The sequence below is a fragment of the Syngnathus scovelli genome, chromosome 1 (genome assembly GCF_024217435.2).
Source record: "Syngnathus scovelli strain Florida chromosome 1, RoL_Ssco_1.2, whole genome shotgun sequence".
Lineage (NCBI taxonomy): Eukaryota > Metazoa > Chordata > Actinopteri > Syngnathiformes > Syngnathidae > Syngnathus > Syngnathus scovelli.
In genome coordinates, this window is record NC_090847.1 from 22,037,261 (window position 1) to 22,062,219 (window position 24,959).

Sequence of the window (24,959 nt, forward strand, 5' to 3'; positions counted from 1 at the left end):
TTTGTCCTCACATTGATGATGTCAGCATTTTTTTCCCCGTATTCTTATTGGTCGGGCTGAGCAAAACTTCAGACTAGCTAAACGATCTGTATACTTTGTTATTAATTAGCATATGATGTTCGTACATCCATTCTCCAGTTGTCATCCGTTCTGTTCAGTAAGCCCGCAGGTGAGCTGGACTGTATCCCAGCTGAGAGTCAGGGTACACCTAGTTCCTAAGTGGTAGCCAGCACAAAAAAAAAAACGACCCTGTCAAATTTACACCTATGGACACTTCTACTAATGAAGAGATTCCATATTTGATGAATATTTCATTTTTTAAAACAACAGATTAATTCAATTGTATTGATAGAGTACTTTAAGAACAACTGCAGCTCTTTATATAAAAAAATCGAATAAATCAACAATGCATCGGAATACGATTTTGGGAAAATAAAACCGTAACAAATAAAAAAAATAAAAGTAGGATGCAAAATAGGGCTCAAGTATTGCACTGTGTTGAACGCCAAGGGATAATCATGTGTTCCCTCTTACATGTTCCAGTTAAGAGGTGAGGGGCAAAATTCTGAACTGATCCAGATGATGTACCTGACACAGTTACGTGCTGTTATGTTGTTTTTCGGTGTAATATTTGTGAAATATTGCGTATAATTACAACGTGATTGTGACCTGCGCAATAACCCTGCGGAGAGTACGTAGTTGTGCCTACCCATAAAGGTTTGTAATTATCTCTACATGCCAATAGATGGTGACAAAGTGCTACTTTTCAATTTGATATGGGTATGAACCACCTTTCCCTACTTCTTAAATTAATTGTTCCCACGATGACACAAGATGGTGTGAAAGCAATATTTTCACATTTGAGATGACTTTGGCCTAACAGTAAAATAGAAGGATACTGTGGGTTGCTTCCAAAAATTCAGAATGTCAAAGTGCAGATACGCAAGGCTTCACAATTTAGGTTAATTGAGCAGGTCCACACTGAAGGCCCAAGTCCCAAAATGCACGGCCCACTTACAAAAACACCATTTAGCTATTCTGTTGAAATGCTTGTTATTAAGCAACAATCTGGAGCTTTTTTCTTTCTTTCTTTCACGTTTTGCTCTAAAAAGCCAGCGGCGCAACAAGCGGAAAACATTTGGACTTGCGCGCATTTATTTCATCGCCTCCATTAGTTGAGGTGCTGACTCATAAACTCGCATTGATGTGCGACGCTATCAGTCATTTCTCGGCCGCGCCAAGGACAAACACAAATCCCGAGCTGATTTTAATTAGTTCTCCAAATTTTCATCCCTTTAAATAGTATATGTTTATGTATTAGGAAGAAATAGTGCTGTAATCGACGATGAATTGTCATGAATTGAGTTGAATCAAGGAACACCGCACCGCTTTTTTTAAAAAAGCATGCTGCGCTCAGATACCAAGCGGCAGTTAATCAGCAGGTGCGTCCATGACTTGAGGAAAGAAATTTCACTTAAAATACATATTGATGTAGCTATACATTATTTCCTCAAATCTTTAGATTTGAGACTGCACTAAATTCAAGACGATCTTAATGCACAAATACAGTATGTCTTATTCCTCATTTGGGGGTCTCTGCTCTAACAAATGCCGTAATGATTTGGGGCTTCATCGACTTGAAAAATAAACATGCAATTATAACCAGACGATCCTGGCGCATACGTAAGACATTTGGTAAAAGTGCCCTCCGCTCCAATAATGACTATACCCGAATGTCGTTGCCAATCTGATAGCTGCCGAGCCCAAATTAATTGTTAGACGAGTCATGGCCCTCACTTGATTCGAAGGAAAATAAAACATAAACACTGCATCCAAATAGAAAATCTTGACAGGCAAGTCCTTATATTCCCCCCAATTATTTTTTACACGTTGCCTTCACCCTAATAAATGCCAGGCCCCTTTGAAGAAGGTTAGGGTGTGTCATCCAGTTAGAATAAAAAAGCAGATTTTTCTTCCACAATGATGATTGTCATTATGTATAATATTTGAAAGAAGAATAAAACTTTAGATGCTTCACATGCTTCCATTTTAAGGTAATGACTTGGGTTGAAGATTTTTCAATTTTGATCACTATTGTACCCCTTTTCCACTTAAACAATTGTCAACATGTTCCCAAAACAACTTTAAACCTCAACTCTTGACAGTGTCAGGGAGTTTCCCGCAACCACTTCCTCCTCATCCTCTTCATCCCTTCCCTCCTGACACCTAAAATTCCCTGTTCCTTATTCCCACTCACAGTTTGTACTTTGACTTGGCTTTTATCTGATCACGGCGATCTCTTCTTGAAAACATTTGATCCCTTCCTCGCCAAGATTCCGATCCTACCCAGGGACTTTTCAATCCCGTTCATCTCCTGGTTTGATCCCGAGGTAGCTCGCCACGTCCGGAGGCAGTGTTCTGCCTTGAGTGTGCCAAGTCGAATGTCAGGTATTCACAAAGTTTTAGTCAGCAAAAGTGCACAGAATAATAACTTAAGTTGGTGCTGTCGTAGTTGTCAGGTGCTTTTCAAACCGTTCCTAAGCGTAAACTCCATAGTGGAATTTGTGGGGAAAAAACAGCCAAGCGGAGCTTTGGAGAGTGCCAAAGAATTGTGGGATTTGAAAAATTGAGAGGTTAAAACAGTATATCTTCTGAAAATTAAAAAAAAAGTTCAATCCATCCATCCATTTTCTAGAACACTTTTTATTGGAGCCAATCCCATTCGATTTAGAGGGACAGGCGGGGTACACTGTTTGCCAGTAAAGCAAAGTTAATTAAAAATAGTTTCAATGTGTCTTAACAATATATCTGTGACGTTAAATTAAATATTGCAGTATACAAGAAAAAGTACAAGCACTGATACAAAAAATAGTAAAAGCATTGATTGTTTTCCCACTACACAACCAGGCCATTAAGTTTAAATTTGCCGATTAGTGAAGGCGATCCGTTGAACTGGCAGATGCAACGGACACTTTGGCAAACTTTAAATACAGCAATGCCTTGACTTATGAGTTGATTTATTCTAAAATTAGCCCTGCAACTCAACACTGAGCCCTTTAGGAAAAAAAACACCAACAAAGCATGAATATTTATTATTGTACTACATAATATTGTACACAATTAAAAAAAATTTTTTTGCTTCATGATTTCTTGCTTTGATTCAATGGGCCTCCCTCTGGTGTGTGTGACTTGACCACAGGGGGCAGTATAATACAGACACTTTTGATAATGTAACACGAAGACGACGTCTACAGTAAAAATTTGTTTTGCAAAAGACAAAAAGACTAACCTGTGAGATTTCTAGTTCCACTGCCTCGCCAATGGAATTTTGCTTTGTGTGTTAGCATTAAGCTAGCAGACCCGTAAATGGTGAAGTTATATAGTTGATAAATTATGTATTTTCCTTCCTTTCCATTCCGTATGACGTTCCCAAATATTTCTCTCCTGTGTAGTCTAAACATGTTAAAAAACAACAACCTCCTCCTGATAACTGTCTGTGCTTGATTTCATATCTGTTTAGTTCTTTTTGACATAAGCATAGGTTTTTACTTAGGGAACGTTTCCCATCAGATCCCACAATTTGTGTCCAAATCTTACATTCCGTGTGTGTGTGTGTGTGTGATACAAAACAGGATACTTTGGAATTTTTGACTGTGCCATGAGAAGCAATAAGAATTTTGCTCTCGATAGAAATCCTACCATAGTTTTGAATGAAGTCAAATTCCTAAGTGTTGTAAACAAACTTCATCCATCAGCTAATTAATTATTCATTGTCTTTTTTTAGCGTTCTGCTTTTATTGGCTAACCCCTTAACCTCTGCACTAAACACACACACAACACACACACACAGACATCATTAGTGTTCAACAAGTCAGCACATTAGCTTGTCTTTCCCGTCACTGTAGGCCACAAACTCTTGTTTATTTTCTGTCTCTCTCCATAAGTACATTATAATTTCCCTTGTGCAAAACCGTGTTCTCTATGCATGTGTGTGTTTTTTTTGCATGGGAGTGAACCTTGCCAATGCGAACAGAAATATTGTTCTTGGATACTTGCCACTCAACAAGCTCAAAAAGTCACACAGTGGCTGTTTCTCTCTCATGTTTCTGCTTCATTCTTGTGTTGCAATGCATACAAATTGCGTGAAATTCATTGATGTGTCGTTTCTCAATATAAAGTTGAATCACCGAACACACGGCTCGTTAGGTCAATTGCACAATTATAACCCCTTACTATTTTCTATATTAATCATAAAAAGCAATGATCCCAAAACACCTCAATATAATTTCAAACTCATTTTAAAACATGACATTTATAGACTTTTTAGAAATGGCTCTCCATACCTTTAAAAATTGAATTAAAAATATTGTCTGTCTACATGTTGCTGCACCGATTGCGTACAAATATCCATTTGAAATACTGTAGAAAAGTATTTTGGTTCAATGCACGTGTACTTCTCTTTTATGATAGACATTCCGCCACTAATGTCTGGGGGCTGAAACTCCAATTTTTGGTGTGAGCTCAATTCCAAATAATAGCTTGTATCTCCAAAATGTTGTTAATCGCGTCACTTGTAATTTGAGTTATTGTACAGGTTGTCTGAGTGAGCCTTGGATCATTTGCATGTGACAGAACTCCAGTTCAATTCTTTGTCTTTTATCTGTTTTAGATCACTTTTTTTTTTTTTTTTGTATCACTGCTAATCAAGTCTGTAAGAAGAAGAAAGAAATGGGAGCGCCGCATCGTCACAAATGATTGCTTGTGTCATCCGGTCAAGAACTCGACATGTTTTTGGTTTTGGCAGGCCAAAGTGTACATGTCGTGATCATGAATCAAAAGGGTCTGAGCGAATATTTTACAAAGCCTCAAAAGTTAATGACATGTGTGTTCAAGCGAGTGGTTTCATGTGCGCAAAATACCGAGGTGCGGTTTGTGTCAGAATAAAGAAGGAATGATTCATGTCCACTTGTTTTTTTGGCGGTTACCATCATTCATTTCTTGTTTGCTTTTAAAGACCACGTTTATCCGACATCTTGCGGATGGAAGTATTATCAGTTCTTCCTTCATGTTAGTAAATCTAGTTTTTCAGTATCTAAAACCAGTATTCCATCCATCCATCCAATGCCTACTGCCCAATGATAGCTGGGATAGGCTCTAGCACACTCGTGACCCCCGTGGTGACAAGCGGTACAGATAATGGATGGATGGGAGGATTCTTTGGTATTTACGTTAAATATTTTAGTTTTTTTATTTGTATATTTTTTTTAATAATCGTGAATTATATAAATAAGAAATTGGGACTATATATATATATATATATATATATATATATATATATATATATATATATATATATATATATATATATATATATATTTATGATATTTTTTTTATATATTCATCACAGACCACCTGTTACCTTGGTCTTGTGACTGATTTGTGCCCTGCCCTCTTTCCAGAGCCAATCAGCTGTTCAGCCAACATTTCAAATCTGCTTTCTGACTCTGAGTTAGCTTCTCAGTGTGCTGCATGCAAATCATTTCTCCACACATTGTGTTTACAGAGGTAGCGCACAATAATTGCAAGATAAATCAGCTAAATGAAACCAAAGTGCAGACAGAGTGGAGTTAACAACATTATTTCCAGGGGCACTCTGAGAGCGTCAACCACCATGCAGATCCAGTAAGTAAATGGACTTTCACATTGTGTTGAGATCAGCTACACACTCCCCCTCCCTGCTACATCCCTTCCGGCCAATTTGCACAGAATGAGCCTGATGTGTTTGTTTGGAATAGCATTGATTAATGTTTGTAGAACTTCCTTTGCAGAGGTGTCATTTTTTAGCCTATCAGGTGGCAGTGCTGCTTTAATTTGTTAATTTCTTTCTTAATTTCGGCCTACATCTTACAGTTCTTAAGATAATGAAACAATGTGATGCCTGATCACAAGTGTTCAAGTTAAATTTTGTTTATCTACATCTATTTAGGAATGGAACACATTTCTGAATAACTCTAAAGGAGATAGTGTTTTTCCGTGGAGTGTTAAAATAGTCTGATTTACAAACATTAGCAGGCCTCGCTACATGCTCAGATGCTACGTTGGAAGGTTCGCACTTGTTGGCAAGCTGCCCTTTAGGAGGGTGGGTAGGAGTGGCGGGGGGCAACCTCAGGGGCAGAGCCGGTTGACTCCGACAGACTTTAATCTCCTCATCATGCCAGGGGGCAGCAGGGAGGTTCGGGTTGGATGTTGAGGGAATACAAGTCAACCGCTTCTGCAGTCCCCCTGCTGCTGAGCTCTGACTAAATTTTCACATGTGCCTGAAATAATAAAAGTGGCTGTGGTGCAAGGGGGAAATTTTAATCAAATGTTGGAGGGACGGCATGCAGTTAAGAAAATAGTTGCAGGTTTTGTGGGTAAAAGGCTGATCTGTCAAGAAAAAGGCATGCTTGGTTTTGACTGACACGGTCCCAAAGGTATCTAATAATACTTTGGACACTTGGAAAGTCATTCAATTTGGAATTCAACTACATTTTGGAGGCAAAAATTTGCAGATGAATCAATCATAGTGTATGACAAAATATGAGCGAGTTTTGACTTTTCTTTTGTGATGTCACCACAGGGGGGCGACTAGTGGCAGCAAAGTAAACTTCCAGTGCTCTGCAAACAACTTTGTTTTCCCTGTCATGTCTTCAAAGTGTGACTTTTATTTGTTTCTATACACATCTTTTTAAATGAATGTCGTGCTTCTGAAATCCCACGTTTTGCACGACAAATGACTTGGAAAAGTTACTGCTTTATTGAAAGTTGTACCGAATCAGTAATTGTTGTGTAATCTATTATTGAAGCAATTTAACCGGTAGCATAATGGGGCTGCAACGGGTTTCATCAGTCGTCCACACATCAGAGAAACAAATGTTTTAATTAGTCTTGTACTGGCCGTGATGCATTCAATGACTGACTTTGTTGCTTGCGGGCTTTGCAGTATTAATGACTTGCCTAATTTTCATTAGGCAAGTCAGGTTTACCCCCCCCCCCCCCCCCCCCACACACACACACACGCAACTTTAATTTAAATGAGCAGCTCAACATCTTGGCGTGTGCCTATGGAAGAGTGACCAATAGGGGGCAGCAGGATTTAGTGGAAAATATTAATGATACTTTAACGTGTTTCATACTGAACGCGTACACTTTAAATATTTAATTTGTCTCGGACAATTTTTTTTTAAAGTAGCCTTCATATGGTTATCACAACACTTCTGACATTTTTATGCAATGCATCTAATTAAATTTTGCAATAAATTTACGTTGTGCTCACCAACATTGACAAAGTGAATAGATTTTCCAGAGTTAGAAGCCATATTTAAAAGCTTATTTTATTTTTTTAGAGGGAAACTACTTGGTTTCTTAGAAGGCAGAAGTTTCAGCCCGTCAATAGTGGTGACGAAAATGTTAGTCTTGTATCAAAAAGATATTACAGTTGTCTATTGGACAATAATAAGTAATCCAAGTTATCATATATTTAAATGCTGATTTATCCAGTATGTTATCAATAATTATGTCATCAATCATTTCAGTTGCAAGGTATCCTTAAAATTTGGCTGCATGCTTTGTGGGGGTATGAGTATCATCTAGTGGACAAATATAGATTACAACTGTGAAAGACGTCAACGCTGAATTGGTATTTTGAGCTAAATGTGGAATGTAAATTAACATGTTCAGTGCTTTTTCATACAAACAACACTTTATGTCTATGGCGTTTTACAATAATTTAATTTTATAAAATGGTCTGACAAAAAAAAGCCGAATGGCACAAAATGCGCGTAGAATAGCTCGAGGGGTAGAAAAGGTTTGTGTTTTAGGGGAGAAAAAGAGAAAGAAGGAGTTACGACATAATATTTGGGGGGAGGAATAAAGAAGTTTGGTGTGGGGTTGGGAGGGGAGGGGGGTCGGATCGGGTCTCGCTCCAAACCTTCAGCGCGCACCAGTCTGCGCTGCGCCACTTCCCTCTCGACTTCACTCCGGGTGACTGCTTCTTCTTTCTTTCTCATTCTTTTATGATTTTTTTTTCATGACATCACTTCTTTTATTTGCTGTCAGTGGATGGGATGCTACTGGCTATTATTCCCCCTCCCCAACTAAACATTTTACCTCCCCCGAAGGAGACGTTTTGGATGACTTACCGGATTGGATGGAGGAAATCGCTTTTGGAGACTTTACGCATCGACTTGAGGGATGAATGTGAACTTCTTTACAGCACGTTTTTGTCGCGTTTTGCTCCTTTTTAACACGATTTAACTTTGTCTACAGAAAAGGAGTGTGTTTGTGCCACGCATTACAATCTTTAGGTGGAACTTTTTATCATTTTAAACGCTTGGAGAGCGAAGTTTGAGCCGTGGGGATTTCTTGTTTTAATTCAATCTGAGTGGATAAGATGTCTCGGGGGGCCGAACTCAACCGGCTTTGGGCTCTCTCTTTGGCCTTGGTCCTGGTTTTGTGCGTCGTGTCGAGCGTGCACACATGCCCGCACAAGTGCAGCTGCTCCGGATCCCATGTGGACTGTCAGGGTCTGGGGCTCAAGACGGTACCGAAGGGGATCCCGCGTGGGGCTGAGCGCCTGTAAGTGTGCATCCAAAGTATTACGTCTTTGAAATTTGCCATGTGTTACTTCATACTATTGTGAAACTGAAAGGTCCCCTTGACTTTTACATTTGAGTCAGCATTTGAATTTTGGAGGCTTAGAAATAGATTTGGTACGTAAAAGTTAAGTTACGTGCACCCCCAGAATTAAAATGTGCTCAGAATGGAGTGATGGACAAATCATGAGTGCTATCGCTCATTGCAATTTGAAGTCAACGAAACAGTTCCGAGATTTTGTTGTTTTCTTTTATTTCTAGGAATTGAAAATTAAGATTAAGGCCGGGTTTTAATTTTTAGGAAGAACGTTTGGGGTTTCATTTGGTGAAAACCCAAAATGCCATGTAACAGTAAACATTTTCCAACTGATCTAAACTTAACATTCGAAAAATAACTTTTCCTTGCAAAAGCAAGTGGAAACAAGTTTTCAAAGTATTTTTATTATGATTTAGAGTAAAGGAAACAGGGTTGACTTGGATTGTATTTTTTTTTCTTTTTTTTGCTTGGCTGAAAAAAGATTTGAAAGTTTGTCCAACTTAATAAAATAATATTGACATGTTTTAAATATAAAAAGTAATGATGATTGAATAATTTTGTCTTCAGCATTCTCTGAGCTATCATAGTTGAGACCCAAATGGACCCAGTTATTAGAACAACCTGCTTAATTTATTCATTCTAGTCATTATCAACCAGTCACCATTTTGGACAGTTCTTGTTGGTAAAAAGTATTAAAACACTTGTTTTGCATGGTTGTGTTATAGCAGGTTTTGTTTACGGGTGAAAAAAGTTGGAAACCTTACCAACCTGTTGAGCCCAAGGGCGATGATGCAACACTTGCATGCACAGACGTACACCTATGCTGCAAAGCTATATGGAAGTGATTATCCATGCTAATGGTCGAGACCCTAACCCCCCCCCCCCCCCCCCCCCTTTTGAAAGCCCCTGCAGGCGATCCACAACACAGCCAGAGACAACAAACACAATCAGTGCAAGAGTTTCGAGTGAGGCACTGATATGATTTGCATGCTGTGATGCATGAGCAAACACTAGACACTTTATTAGGCACAGCCAACGGCAAGGGAATACAAGAGCTGGCTTAAACAAAAAAAAAAACGTGCAAAGATGATATGCCGTTTTTTGTGCAAACAGCCATCATGGGTTTTTGTAAATCTGGGATGTGTGATAATTTAACATTGCTCATCTGTCTGCTTCCGATTGGAGATCAGTAGGATAAATGCTGTTGGAATTGTCAAAAATCGTGTTTTGAAAATTTGCCAAATGGCAGCTTGAAAGCAAAATGGCTTACTTCCTGTTCAGTTTTGAGCTTGGATCCTTGAGGCTACTTTATGTGCGCTTTGGGTCATTTTATTATTATTATTTTTTTTTACTTTCCAGAAGGTGCTATTGAGTAAGCTTTGGGCAGTGATTAAACATAAAACATAAACATTTCTTTACAAAAAGAAAAAAAAATACATTTAGGTGCTGATGAGGCCACCAAAACGGCATTTATACAAATTGTTCTCATAAACGCATTTTAAAACTTGAGACTTTTGTAATACACTTTGATATTGTGCAGGTGTACCAAATAACGTAGTAACAAAAACTCTGCCAGCCTGTAGGCCCTCCTTCTTTTCTTTTTGTTTGGTGACCTTTCGGGACCTGTAGGCTTTTACACAGCAATCCCCTGAAGTCATTTTACACGCCAACAAAATAAATAATTAGAGCAGGCTGTGATGGAAGGTGGGATTTGAGGGTCCTACACCCCCGGGAGGGGGAATATTAAGAAGTGTTGTAGCAGCCAGTTCTCCCTTCTGAAATGATGCATTAACACTTCTCGTTGTCCGAGGCTGTTTGTAGTGCTGCTTGAATGTGTGTCGTCTCATTTAGTCCTTATGAATTAACACTCCGCATTTTTGCTTCTCTGCACTCATTTGTCTACTCGCACATTTTGTTTGAAATAACAGTATTGTTTTGGCACCATCTTGTGGCATCTTGATACTGAGGAAATGTAGCTGTATTTAGACAAAAGTTGTCCTTGACACCATTTTATGGCATCTGTAGGCAATTACTGTAATTTCTAATAATTTTTTTGGATGTGTCAATTATCAGTGTAATTCATAACTCAGATCATCTTTCATCATTCAAATGAATGGTAATGCCATTAATCCGTTGCAGTCACCCATCCCTTGGGATTGCTCCCTCAGTAAATTCTGGTTCTCGTAGCTCACACTAAAATAGTACAAAAGAGAACATCGCACATGACAAACAAAGAGAGCAACTAAATGTGATCATCTTGAATCGTTGGTAAGAAAGAAACAAAGCTGTCCCCTCTCATTCTACCTTCCCGCAAACAGCGTTGGATGACGACGTTTGTCACATTTGCTCACATCCTGGCACAAAATACTGCTTAAACATACAAGATGTTTTGTGGCTTTGGTCCCCCGGTGGCTGTTTATTTGCAACGGTGAATGGAAAACATCGAGGCGTCAAGCTTATTGTCACCCGATGTGCTTCCAGCAACACTTGTTTCTAATTTTGAGCATATTTTAATCGAGAACTTGATCCGAAGAGCCTTTGCAATTTTTAAATTTAGTATGTCGTGAGCTGGTTATTGTTTTAAATATTTTGAACATCTTAACTGGGATAAATTGCCTTAATAATAGATTACACAACACCCAATAGATTTTGTACCACTTTGTATAAAGAAAGGACTTAAGTGCAAAAGTACGATTTCAAATCCAAAACCATTGTAGTACCAAGACTAACCTGTGAGAGGCAGCGTCATATATGGGTATTGCCGAAGGGTATAACCATGTTGATGACACCTATTGAATGTGATATTCAAATTGTAACACTTAGGACACTTGTTCCTTACCATTCCTTGAACTAATACAGAAGAAAAATCTTTATTACCACACACCACAGGTTAATCGCTATCTGTTGGAGACGTCTGAATCGGGATTTTGATATTAATGTTGGGATGTTTTTTTGACGATGGTATGTATGTACTCCACCAAAGGGGTCAATTCAAATTGTAGGTGTTGAAGAAGTTTCACATTTCTGATTGTGACAAATCTGAACATACTACAAGACAGTGGCTCAGAATAAGAGAGCAGCTCGCTTTCTTGCATGTTTTAAAAGTGTCCCTCTTCAACACACCTGACTCATCAGCAAGCCCGGTAGAAGCTTGATTTGTATTCCAGATGACCAACACGACACACCACTCAATGACATTCCCACCAACAAAATCGACCGGTTAAGAGGCAGCATCATGCCAGAATGTCCAGGTTGGGAAAATTGAACAACTGTATTATTTGCGTTGGCTTTCAGAATATGTCGGGAATTAAAGATCGGAACATTCAACAACCGTAACATTTACGATGGCTTTCAGAGTATGTCGGGAATTAAAGATCCCTTCTCCCTTATAGAACAAGAACTTAGCTCCTCTATTAATGAGGCCTTTGGTGACTTTGATCAGAAGAAAAACATCGACTCCAATTAGGGCTGATTATGCGTACTCGTTTTTATGGCTGTGTCATCATATCATATGTATCATCAGTAAAAAAAATCAATCTCTCAGTATACTTGAGAAAGCCAACAATCGGACAACTTCTAGAACGTGCAAATGAGGGTCACATTGTTGGGTCGCAATACTTTAGTCCACACGCCCTCCCAATTCAATACTGCAATAGGACATTTGAGAAGGGGAAGAAAAACATTTTTGGGGGCTACTTCTACTACTACTTCTACAACTACTACTATTTTTACGCTCCTTTTTATCACTAGTTCAAACCATATGTATGCACTTGGAGAATACTAATGTCAAAAAAAAAGAGTCCCAGAAGTGGTTGCAAGTACAAGACACAAGTTGAGAAGGGGAGGGAAGTGGGAATAAAAGTCAATGGTGGTGAAAATAACCCCTGGATAACCTGCCGTGGAATATTGAAAACCACGGGAGACCAGATCGACTGCCTGGATAGGAGAAGAGTAAATCAAAATTGAAAATAATTGCCCAGAAATATCTTGGAATAATTATTTTTTTTCCAAGCATTTACATTGCACACCTTCAGTTTACCATAAACATCCAGCCTGCTGCAATTTCCACTTAACTGTGATCAGCCTCCATCAGCGCCACGCCCTCCTCCGAGCTCGTCAGCGGCAACATTCCAACGGTGGCGAGCGGAATCTGTGCGAGACTCGATTAAGTTAAACAACCACACGGACCGTTTAGACTTTTTAACCGAGTATGTCATTTGACCGCAATGTGTTCACTTTGAGTTTTGGAAGCATTGGCCATGTTTTTGTTTGTGCTGCACTTCTGCGTGTTTGTGGGACGCCTCAGCAAGAACGCGGGCAGGGTGGCGCTGATGTCATCGCAGAGCCTTATTGCTATTGCAGACATTTTATTTTTTAAAAAGCCACAAGCTACTTATTCATTATGCCGCTGATGATCCCTTGGTCACAAATCGTTTGATGCACTGAAGCCAAAACAAAACGTTTGGCTTTGCACTTGTAGGTCAGTGGGTGACGCTCCAGCTGACCTTCTCTTTCATGACTTGTTGCACTGCTCGGGCGGCCAGCTGGCTTAAGCACTTTGGTTTTCAGGCTTTCTGGGAAACCGTAACACACATGAGTATGAGGCTCCCACGTACTGGCGCAGATGTAAGATTTGAAATTTAAATTGTGAGGGAATGATTTTTTCTCCACTAGGAGAAATGTAAATGCTGTTGATTTAATTGCTCTTATTTCTGTGGGCAGTTTAGCAGGATTCTGCAAAAACAACCTACCAGAGGAGAGCTCATAAAATTTGATGGCGATTCGTATAAAGTTGTGGATACAGAATTGAAAAAAAATAAAAGAAATAAGCTACCGTTTTTGATTTATTGACCTGTTCCGTAATCTAAAATATGAGCAGTTGTAAATTGTGATGACAAACTTTTTCCTCGATTTCGCCTCCAAATTCTACCTTAGTTTGACTAAAGCGCTGCTTTTAAAGTGCCCTTTTTTTCTAATCACATTGATTGATGATTAGGTGTAAAGGTCATTAACAGTAAAAAGAGAAGAGACGGCCAAAATATATCTCAACCACACGCTGTGTACATATATGGCTCATAAAATGCAATTTTTTTGATAAAAAAGTTGTCATGAAGTGAAAATAATTGCAGTCTTTGTTTTGAATGGTGGGGCAGACAAATTGTGTGTGTATGTGTGTGCGTGTTTGAATTTATATGACATTAACAAGCCACTGTTGTGTTTGGCGGCTGTCACCAAAGCAACACGTCCTCTTTTCCCCTCTGCTCGTTCGCTTTCATTTTCTGCAGTCACCGGTGGGTATTAATGTTCTGGATCACAGGAAGAGCAAGAGATTTCCCAAAATGTTTTAGGTAGCTGAGGTCAAGGGTCAGATCAGATAGGGAAATGTTTCTTGTCAACACCTTGGGATGTAGAGCTTTTTCTTTTTTTAAGTCAGTCTTTTTAAAAACATGACGGAATTGCACTGTCTGCAGATCGACTATTGATTTTGAGAATTTGTAAAACCAACCATATTTTTAAAAAACATTTATTCGCTTCTGTCCAGACTACTGTTGCTTAATTTTATTAGCTGTTTTTATTTGCGGGTCATACAGAAAATATACCTTTTTGATTAGTATTAATTTTTTATTGCTTTTTCATTTGGTCACACAGTATTAGCCACATATGAAATAGATTTCCCATTAACTGCTGTTCTAATTGTATTTTATTATCTTTGATATTTTCAAAAATAAATGCATACATGTATTTATACATTTCAATGATAAAATTATTTCAATAATTAATGTAAATGCTACATGAAAATCTGATACAGTAGTTTACATGATGTCATGGATTTTTGCAAACTAGTGCAACCTGAATCAACAGTGCCTCTGCAGGTAGCAACCAAGAAGTGCACTCTGTCGGAACTCAACACTTCAATACACCACGAATCTATTAATCCTGATTGATTGTTAGTCATCAATTAGTTGATTATTGCCTTGCCAATTCATTTGTTTGTCTGCACTGAGCAAACGTCTGTGTTGAGGGGTCTCCCATCAGTCCAAACACCAGCACCTCGGTGTCGTTTAAACTCCGACAGAAGCGAGTCACCCAATAAACTCTGACGGCGCTAACCAATCACAGCGACACTTTACAAGCTTGTTTAGCTTGCCAACCTCAAAGAAAGGGACACGAGCCAGGGTAGATCTCTTTTCAAGTGGTACAACCGTCGTTCTTGTCAACAAACGATGACTTTATTTTTCTTCAGGCAGAGCAGGATTGGCGTTGGCAAAAGGACGGGAGCTTGGCGGCAATAACAATAAAAAAAAATTACAAATCATGCTGTAAACCGTGATGGAGCAAAGACGCTGAATGTGCAAGATGCGTTCAAGTGACAGAGTAAGGGAAGTCAACACCAATTGGAAATTGGGCAGTGAAGTTATGTTTCCACAAAACAATTTGGAATGCTTAATCCTGATCAGGCTCCCAGTAAAGAATGTGTGTTGACACAAGCTGCCGACTACAGCTAAGTCTCGATTTTACGCGCTTCGATTCCATGCGACTTTCTAACACGGTTTGATCATGGACCCCAAATTTTTTCAGCGTATTTTAAATGCACGATATTGTAGGAATTGCAGTGCGAAACAACAAGAGGCAGTTTCTACATTTGACTACGCAACGGCGTGTCGTATATTCCCCCCCCCCCCCCTTCTGTTTTCCTCAGTAACATGGTGCTGCAAAACTTTGGTCAACCCCTTGGCCTTCTCCCTAGAAGGGACGGCAGCAATAACAAAGGTTGTACATTAGAACGATGAAACAAAGCCACCGACCGGCAGTAAATAGATTTCTGTGGCACCTATCTATTTATTTTTCTACTGAACGTTTAAAGGCGTCTACGTCATGGCTCTCTGGAAGGAAGTAATTGTGTCAAGGAAGTATGTTGAAGTGATACATCTCAAGTGAGCGTCAGTTTCCTATCTTGGGGTGGAGATACGTTGAGTCTGTGTCGTTAGAAAAATTTCAGAGATTCATTGCCGCAAATGTATGTTTTTGTTCTCTCTACAAACTTGGTATGATGGGATTTGTTTCTTGGCATTCATACTGGCGTTTTACATCTGACCAAAAGTTTCCCCAGATATCTTCAAAATACATATAAAGATGCTTCTTCTACTTCTAGTAACTACTACTACTGATTTTACTTCTGGTACTTCTTCTTCAACAACTGTCACCCAATTTGGGCTCATTTTGTGTATTGATGCCAATTTTGCCAATCTTGAACAATCATTTTGGTTTAAATTGCTGGCAATTTTGCAAAAATATTTGTATCTGCCTGCTTCACACGCTGCAACCCTTCCAGTGAGGTTCTTCTAATCTTCCTGATTGAATGCAGCGTTCCAGGAATTGAAGTTGACACAAGCAGTTGTCAGATGTCCTTTTGCCATTTATATCTACTATTTGACAGAGTTGTCGCAGTTCCTCTATTCACGCTTGAACTACACTAGCAAGGCAATCAACCAGCTTTCATCTCCACTCAACCAAGTGTGAAGACAGCCCAAGACTGGAGTGTCCCTTTAAGAAAATACGTTAGAGGCCTTGACACTGTAGTCCCCAAAAATATGACCGACTTTTTACATCTTTTTCATGTCCCGTCTTGCCTTTCATCTGTTTTTATATGTAAGGTCAACTCGGGTTTGCGTTCGTTTCCTTTGGCACCGTCTGCATTCCGGCCAGTGACAAAGCACCGAGACCGTTCAGCTGAAAAGGGTCCACGGCAGACGTCTTCTGAGAAATGTTCAAAGGCGACATGAGGAACAATCTTGCCGTCGTGCTGTGACGGCAATAAACCGCAGAGCAGATTCCTCTCAGCGGTGTTTGCAAATGTTTACTCTCGCGCTGTATATTCTGCCCGGCCAAGTGATGGTGGTTGATCTGCACGTTGAATTATATGAACGACAAAATCAATTCATCTTCACTGGCCTATATGGATGGTTGTTTTGGAAGAAGTAGGACACTATCGTGCTTGATGAGAGAGACATCGTGAACCTTGGTACCGTGTTTTTTCTCCATTGGAGCCAAATATGCATTTCTTTACAAAAAATCATAGGTGTTCATCCAAACTTCTCCCGACATTTAAGCATGTAACGATTATCAAAGCTAAGACTGCGCCTCTGCTTGGCTTTTGTCTCGTCAACTCATTCCTCTCAATTGGCCAATGCTGATGTTTGAAATTCCAAACCTCCCAACTGATTGTTCTTAGGTTGTCTTGGCGGATTGGAGGAGCATTTCCACCATTTGTTTTACTCTTGTTGAACGGGTGGCTGAAATCGTTCAGATCCTTGCTTCTGGCCGTCACAAACAATTCCATCTGTTTTCAATCGGAGATTCTAGCAATGGTCCCTTTGAAACTCTCTTCTGAATTGTCTGCACATCGGCGATATCGTGCAGTAGCATTTTATTCTCTTCAAAAGTTAATCATATATTTTCCGTTGCTCAGGTTTATTTACAGCAGATAATTCACTTATATGGACCTCAAGTGCATTACAATACACTTCACTCTAATCACGATATGATTAGTTCGAGTGATAATTAAATGTCGTTCACTTCAATTATATGACACTCTGATTAGAATACTTGTGATCCAGTCCACGTGCACCAAGATGTGATTTACCCGTTCTACACTAAAATGGAAAGAATTCAAATTATAATACAATTAATTCCACTTGTAATCAAATGTATAGTGAAATGGTTTTATACTTCCAGTTGTACTTATTCTTTGTTCTTCTACAGTTAAGGTTTGATATAATTTAGTTGGATTATTTTCATCTGACTCGATTAATTGTCAGAGTGAATCGATGTTATGGAGACCTTGTGTATCAACCTATTCTCCTCTCCTGGACACTTTATCATTAGCGTGAGTAGCTAATGTTACATCACAAAACCCGCCAGTTGAACTTTCATGCCCGACGTCAGCCCTTTCTTCTCTGGTGACAGACATGTCGGAGAACTGGTCGAGGGGATTGAAGGGGAGGAAGTGGGCAATTAGGATTCCTTTGCCTGGTTCCAAGTCGTCCCGGGCGAAATTGAGCATACCTATCTGAGGGCAAGAAAAGGAGGAACGATTAAAAGTGCTTTGTGGAAAAAATAACAAGAGATTAGTGCAGGAAGTCCAGAATCTCATTTTTTTTTCTCCTCCTACTTTTTCTGTGCTCCTCAGAAGAGCGAAATATCTAAGAGAGGAAACTTGTCTCAGACAGAAAGGAAGCAAAGAAGCTCAAAGGTCAAGAAAAGGCAAACACATGTTGTAGATGAGACTGCTAAAGAGCCAAAGAGCATTTGAAGTCAGGATTCCTATTTTAGCTTCATGCCAGCAGAAGAGGCAAAATTACTTTCAGTCTACACAAAAACAGAAGTGTAGATACTTGTCAAAAAGAATCTTGTAAAAGTACAAGTACGGCACTAAAAATATAAAGCTTAAGGCCCTATCCCACTGAGGGGCGAACGATTGCGAGCACTGTCAAAGGTCGAGAATGTTGAGTTCTCGGCAGGGTTTGTTCAAGGTAGCAAATGTTCTCTAGTCGGTCACCAGACGTTTGCCTGCACTTTTCTTGTCCCAAGGGTATTTTGAACATGATCAAAATTTCCTTGCGACAACAAAAGAAAATCACAAACTATCAGCGACTGGCCTTGCCATAGCCTTGCTATCTTAAAATCTAGCTAATCCAAATTGATTATTGGACTAAAGCAACTTGTAAAAACATTTTTACATTCACGCAGTACAAAATCATAATTAAACACAAGACAAAAATAACCTTTTCATGCACAAAACAGTTTCAAGTCAAGTCAAACAAACACAAACAAACAGGGACACAATATCAAGCCTCCCTCCCCTTCTCTTAGGAGATTTTGTCGCTTGTGTTGCCATTTGTCACCATTCTTTCCTTCCATGTACGCACCGCTCAACTTTTTGGGTCGTGAAGTTCCTACTTCCCGAGAACACCTGCCGTTTGACTCCCGCCTCTTGTTATAAACGTACACACATGAATGTGAACAAGTAGTTGTTAGCACTGTCACACTGCCAGGTGGTCAGTTCAAGTGAGAGTGAAGCTTTACTGCAGGGCGGGTCACAAATAGACAGCAGCCGCAACACCAGCATGCTCCTCGCCTATACTGTGCAGCAATTGTTCCAATTTTGAAACAAATTGTCCCTAAAGTAATAGTCTGGATTTTTTCTTAACTAATGAAGTCAGCTTTGACATTAAAAAGGAACAATAAACTGAGTCTGGGAGACTGCAGCGTATTATTCTCGCCTTTACAATTCTGTCTTTATGGTCGTCATCACGTTTCATATTTTTTTTCTGTTCTACTAGAAAAAGTTTTTTTTATCAACATGTCATTGTTATGAATAGTTTCAATTACTCATTTTATTCCCCCCCATTTAATTTATTTTATAAAAGCTGAGCAGTAATACTTCATTATATTTAGTTTAAATGATCAGTGTTCTATTTGTGTTTTATTGAGATTTATTTCCCAATGATAAAAGTATTTGAAAACTAATTCCAGAACATTGCTGAAAATCTCAAAATATATTTTGGAAGACCGGGAGACATTTGCTGCGTATTCCAATAATTCCCAGTGCACAAATAAGATGGGGAGTCATCATTTATTAATTCATTTATTCTATTATTTGATGTCGTTATTTTTTAAACTTAAGACTTGCACCCCCTCAATTTTTCTCCAAACTGCCTTTGAATGCATCATCAGTTAAGGTCTGAATTAATTTGTTTCGTGTGTTATTGGCTTGTGAACTATAGGCGTCCTCCAATAAGGCAAGCTACCTTTAATGATGCACATGAAATTACGTCTCAGTACTTCTAAAGAATTTAAAATTACACGGCCATAAGAATATCTTCCGAGATTCTAGGTCAGATCCTGTCTTTCCGCGACTCTATTTATTATGCCGCTTTCCACCTGGCCTCGTGTTTGTTTGAATGTGGCAAAGCGGCGGAGCACAAGTTTCCACAGCAAGCAAGATAGAGATAAGGATGGAGTGATGATGAAAGACAAGAAAGGGGAAATGTAGCCAACTGTAAATCCAAAAGTGAGAGATTGAGATAACGCCAACCAGATTAGAGAGGAAGGAAAAAGCAAGGACAAAGTGTTTAGTCAAGTAAGGACGAGAGAAAGATAGACATGATCAAAACAGGGGGGGGGGAATCTATTGTCGGAACAAAATGTTAGTATAAAGAGCACATTTTCTTGCAAAATTTAAAAGTGTTTTAATAAGCGGTCTTCTTTTATTGCCTTGTAACAAATAGCAAAAGTAAACTTTTGCATGTGTTTGTGTGTGTGTTGCAAGTTCCCTCCCGCGGCGTTCATGTCATACTTTCAGCTTCACCACATTTGACCTTTTCAGAGGCACAATGCTCCCCGGGCCTCACCTTCAACCTCCTCCTCCTCTGATTCTTTCCAGATTTCCATCACTGTCTGTACCATTAGGCACATTAGAACCACGGCACGCTGAGCCATGCGGCAAAGCTCCGCTACCCACCCACGCAGTGTCCGCCGTTGTTGGGACTCGGGTACTGTATGGCGGCAGTGAACTCATTTCAAACAGCAGTTTGATAAGAGACTTTCACCTGTTTATTGCCGCTCCCAGTTGAAGTCAATTGTCAGTCACAATAAAAAAAAAAAAAAAAATGTTGTATGAAAGCAGACCATTTAGCGTAATGCTAACGATCAACACAAAATGCAAGTATTTGAACAAATTCAGTTCATGAAGAGAAAATGTTATTTTCATTCTCTGTGAAGAATGACAAATACTACTGCAGCATACTGAGTCACTTAATAGTAGTTGTGAAACTCTTCTTTGTTTATGAGTCATAGAATGAGCATGCTGTACATCTTTTTTGTGACATATTTGTTTGACGGTGGAAAATTTTTCTAATGTGTGGCTTTGCTCAAAAAAGATTGCTTGGGTTTAATCCCCTCTACCTCTCATTGTTGTCCGCCCACACTTTGTGCCGCAATCTCGCGGCGGACCCCCCTGGACTTCACTTTGGACCAGTGGCCTATGTCTGAGATTTCAGTATGGCTCCTATTAGCTGCCTTGAAACCTAAGACGGGGCTTAAATCAGATTTATAAATGTTTAGGTGTGTTATGAAAAGCACACATGGCGGGGGCTGCCTCGGCCAAAGCCAGACTGTTTATGGTAATATACACAACACACACACACAGTGTGTGAGTGTGTGTGTATGTATGTGAAACAAGAGGGAAAATTGCCTTTGTTGTCTGGATGTGGCCTAATTCTTTCCGTGCGACAGCGTTTCAGTAAACAGACGGACGTAAAAAGGGAGCCGATGAACACGCACGCACTTGATTCTACACGATGTATACATCGGAACGTGATTGATTGACAGGCAGGAAACATGAGCAGCTTTGAAGTTGTGCTGCGGAAAAAAGTCTTATTGCATTTTTTGTGTTTAATGAACATTTTTGGGTTAAGGCTGGACTTTGTTTGCACATGTGTGTGGGCTCCACGGCCGCCGGGCATTCTCACGCTCCGCCGGCCTCCATTTTGTAAGACGTTTACTGTTTGTCGGTGCTCGTTGAACCTGATCAACCTTTAATTTTTGCCTTTTCAATGTGCTTTTGATGTTTGCTGTTTAATGACAGAAATTTTCTTTCTTTCTTGGCCTGCAGGGATCTGAACAGAAACAACATCACCCGGATCACCAAAGTGGACTTCTCCGGCATCAAGAACCTTCGAATTCTGTGAGTTTGTCCATCCATCCATCCATCCATCCATCCATCCATCCATCCATCCATCCATCCATCCATCCATCCATCCATCCATCCATCCATCCATCCATCCATCCATCCATCCATCCATCCATCCATCCATCCATCCATCCATCCATCCATCCATCCATCCATCCATCCATCCATCCATCCATCCATCCATCCATCCATCCATCCATCCATCCATCCATCCATCCATCCAATTTTCCCTCTCTCTATCACACTGCAGCATATGTGTGTTTTTTGTTTGTTTATGAGATCTTGTCTTATCTTAACCTTTGCCATCATTACTTTTTATTTCAAGGAATTTGTGCTGTACAAGAACACATTGGCTTTTCCATGAAAGACAAATGCTTGAATGAGCTTCTTTTACCCTATTAGATGTGTGTGTGTGTGTGTGTGTGTGTGTGTGTGTGCGCATGTGTGCATGTGTGCGTGCACGCGGGCCTATAATAACTATAATCACAGAGGCGCACTCCACAGGCCGGCAGATAAAAATACACCCGCTGCACAAGCTGGGTTGAGAAGTGGAAATAAGTCGATGCATGTGTGTGTTTTCATTTGTAAGCACATTTGTTGACCACTGCGGCTTTTGGCACTCACGTCGGCCAGTGTGACAACTTGTGTGTGAGCCATTTTCGTATGCCCCTGCATATCTGCAGGACTCGATGTGGACGAGTCTGTGTGTGTCTGTGAGAGAGATCGAGAGAACGAGACAGAGCAAGAGAGAGAGAGAGAGAGATGGCTTGGCGGCTTTTTTTTTCATGTGGTTGGATAGAAACTGCCGTGACATTTCCCCACTGTAAATCTCTGCAAATTGGCCAGGAGATGGTTTGTGGAAGTGAAGATAGTCTGAGAAAAGTGCTACCTCAAAAACACACGCACACACACACGCACGCACACACACACCCACACGACTTAATGAACACTACCATTTGTACGCATGGAGAGATAAAACAAGTGTGGCTTTTTCCCCAGCTGACTTTAAATCGTTGCGTGATCGTGACCATTAAACGTGCCTGTTGATGGCAGACATTCCTGTTTTTTTCCTTACTAGAATACCCGAATATGCTTAGAGCGTTTCCACAGCATTGATGCATTATAAGATTGTTCCCCATGTTTTTCCACAAAGATATTTATTGAAATAGACGCGGCGAAAACAATCCACAATGTCACAAATATGTAGACATGTGCTTTTGTTGCCGTGACGGCCAGGGACGGAGCTAGGGAGTTCAGAAAAGGCAAGCGGTTACTAGTTGTGGAAGAAACACCCCGAAAGACTGTAAAAGCATGGCTTGTATTTTCACTCGTGGAAGTAGCGCTTCATCGCCAAGATGCCAAATTAAACTGATTGGCAATCGGTGTGCTGTGCAAAAATAATTACAGAAATACAAACAATCCAAATAATTTGAAGACTCAAAAAGTACAAAGGCTGTGTGTCAACCAAGCGGCACTTGGCATACTCGAAGCCAACAGACTTGCTCCAGATTGTGGAGGAAATGACTAACTCCAAAGTGTGTTGGATTTGTAGGTAAAAAATGTGTGCTTCACATTGAACCCATTTAGTGAAAACAAGATAAATATGCCCTCAAGTGTTGGTCAAATTCCTTTCTGGGTCTCCCGTGTTCTGGAGTGTGACATCACTGCATATCTTTCTTTAAACATGGCACATAGTTGGTCAATGGAATTTTTGAGACATTTTTTTAATATAAAATTTTTATATAATCTGTGCATACATATGTGCGCTATAATTTGATGTCAGCAATAATAACTTACGACACAGTTTGTTTGATTTTTGACCTATAACATGTACAAGACAATTTTTGAAATCTTTTTGTGAAAGAAAATTTAAGAACCGGTATTGAGGTTGCAGAATAGTCCACCCCCTCTTGTAACTATGATGTGACTGTCTTCAGTCAGCCCTCACATCGAATGTGAGTAGGAATCATACACCTGACACCTTTTAGTGCCAACCAAAAAAAGTTCAGTTGTTCCAGGTGGTGTCAAAGCCCCCCGTATTTCAGTTTGCTTTTTAAATTGTGCCGATTTTCGGTCAGATGACACTGGTCATTAAATTTTCATTCCATTTTATAACCAATTTATAGATGCATTTTTGGTGTTGATTCCAAATCAGATTTTTTTTTTTCCTCTGGCACATCAGGTGAACACATTCATCGGTGGTCGCTTTAAAAAAAAAAAAAAAAAAAGGTTATTGCAGTCGGAAGGCGTCCTAGCGTCCAGCATTGACGTTTATAAACGTACTCCACTTTGTCCACGGACGACAATAACATTCCTAATTTTCACAAAAGTAGGCTCTGCGAGTTGTCTAACAGCCACGTTGTGTTTGACTTTTAAGGCCCATTTTTCTTTTTTCACAGCAAATTCATAATTGTACAACTGGAGGTCCCGCCGTAGTCCATCTAATCCAAATCCAGCTGCACAATTCTCTAAACACGCGGCGGACTCATGAAGACAGCACAGTAAATGATTCGAATGAGATTAAATTGCGAAGTGATTGGTGTTTAACCCAGTCTCCTCGGAATGCAAAGTATTTGTGTTCATTACAAAAAAGGACTGTGAGCACTTTCTGAAGGAAGATGACGGGAATACACGTTAACGGCTATCGGGTTGAAAGATGGATCGAGGGCGGGATGAAAGAAGATTGAACGTATCCAAAAGAGGGATGAGCTGATATTTGCTTGTTTTGGCTCGCCGCGTTGTGACATTGAACACGGTTGACCTTTGCGTCACGTCAAATTCATTTTTCAATCACTGCGATGTCTTATTTTTGTTTTTCCAAGCATTCTTTGGTCGTAAAAGTGCAATCGCCTTCTTGGAAACATCTCTATTTCAATCTGGCACCGGATCGACTTTTCTATTTGTGTTGGCGGAAGGAGGAAATTCAACCTGTTTCCCCTCTTCCTCGGCTCATCTGAGAACATCTGTCCATGAATGAAATCCTTCCAAACTACTTAGTTGGAATAAATTAAATTAATCAATTGTATCCAGATGCAAGATGAGTCGTCATATGATACCTACACTTTTTTTTTCAATAATGTTTTGTTGTTCACTGTGTGTTTTGTGTGTTGTTGCAGTCACCTGGAGGACAACCAAATCAGCGTCGTCGAAAGAGGAGCCTTCCAAGACCTGCGACTGCTGGAGAGACTGTAAGGAGCCCAATCTCACTCGTACCCAAGACAATCGACTCTAAAAAACTACTTTGAATGTGCCGGCTCTGACTAGCATTAAGTAATAAAATGGTAGTTGTAATTAAAAAAATAAAAATAATTGTGCCTCAAATTGACAAATTGTACCCAATTTCAAAGAAGTATAATGCAATAAAAAAAAAAATACTTTGATCCGCCAAACCTTTCCATTTCTCTAACTCGATGACCTTATTTTTAAAGAAAACTACTTGCTGCCTTGGAAAAATAACTAATTGCGGCCAGCTCCTTTTTCAGCAATGTTCTCAAAACATATGTAATGGACTAATTGGTTAGCTTAGCTCATTGAC

The 24,959-nt window shown here is 39.7% G+C and overlaps 1 protein-coding gene across 2 annotated transcripts in view; it reads left to right on the plus strand.

Moving 5' to 3' along the window:
• The first annotated feature begins 5,505 nt into the window (after nt 1-5,505).
• Nucleotides 5,506-24,959, plus strand: part of slit3 (slit homolog 3 (Drosophila)) — a 168,110-nt gene continuing 148,656 nt past the window's right edge. The window contains exons 1-3 of one of the 2 annotated variants that reach the window (XM_049750086.2): nt 5,506-5,682; nt 21,347-21,418; nt 24,541-24,612. In XM_049750086.2, the coding sequence (XP_049606043.1) occupies nt 5,600-5,682; nt 21,347-21,418; nt 24,541-24,612 (227 nt within the window). In that variant the 5' untranslated portion in view covers nt 5,506-5,599. Of the gene's footprint in view, nt 5,683-7,977; nt 8,617-21,346; nt 21,419-24,540; nt 24,613-24,959 lie in introns of those variants that run through there. The other variant, XM_049750076.2, reaches the window with a different exon arrangement.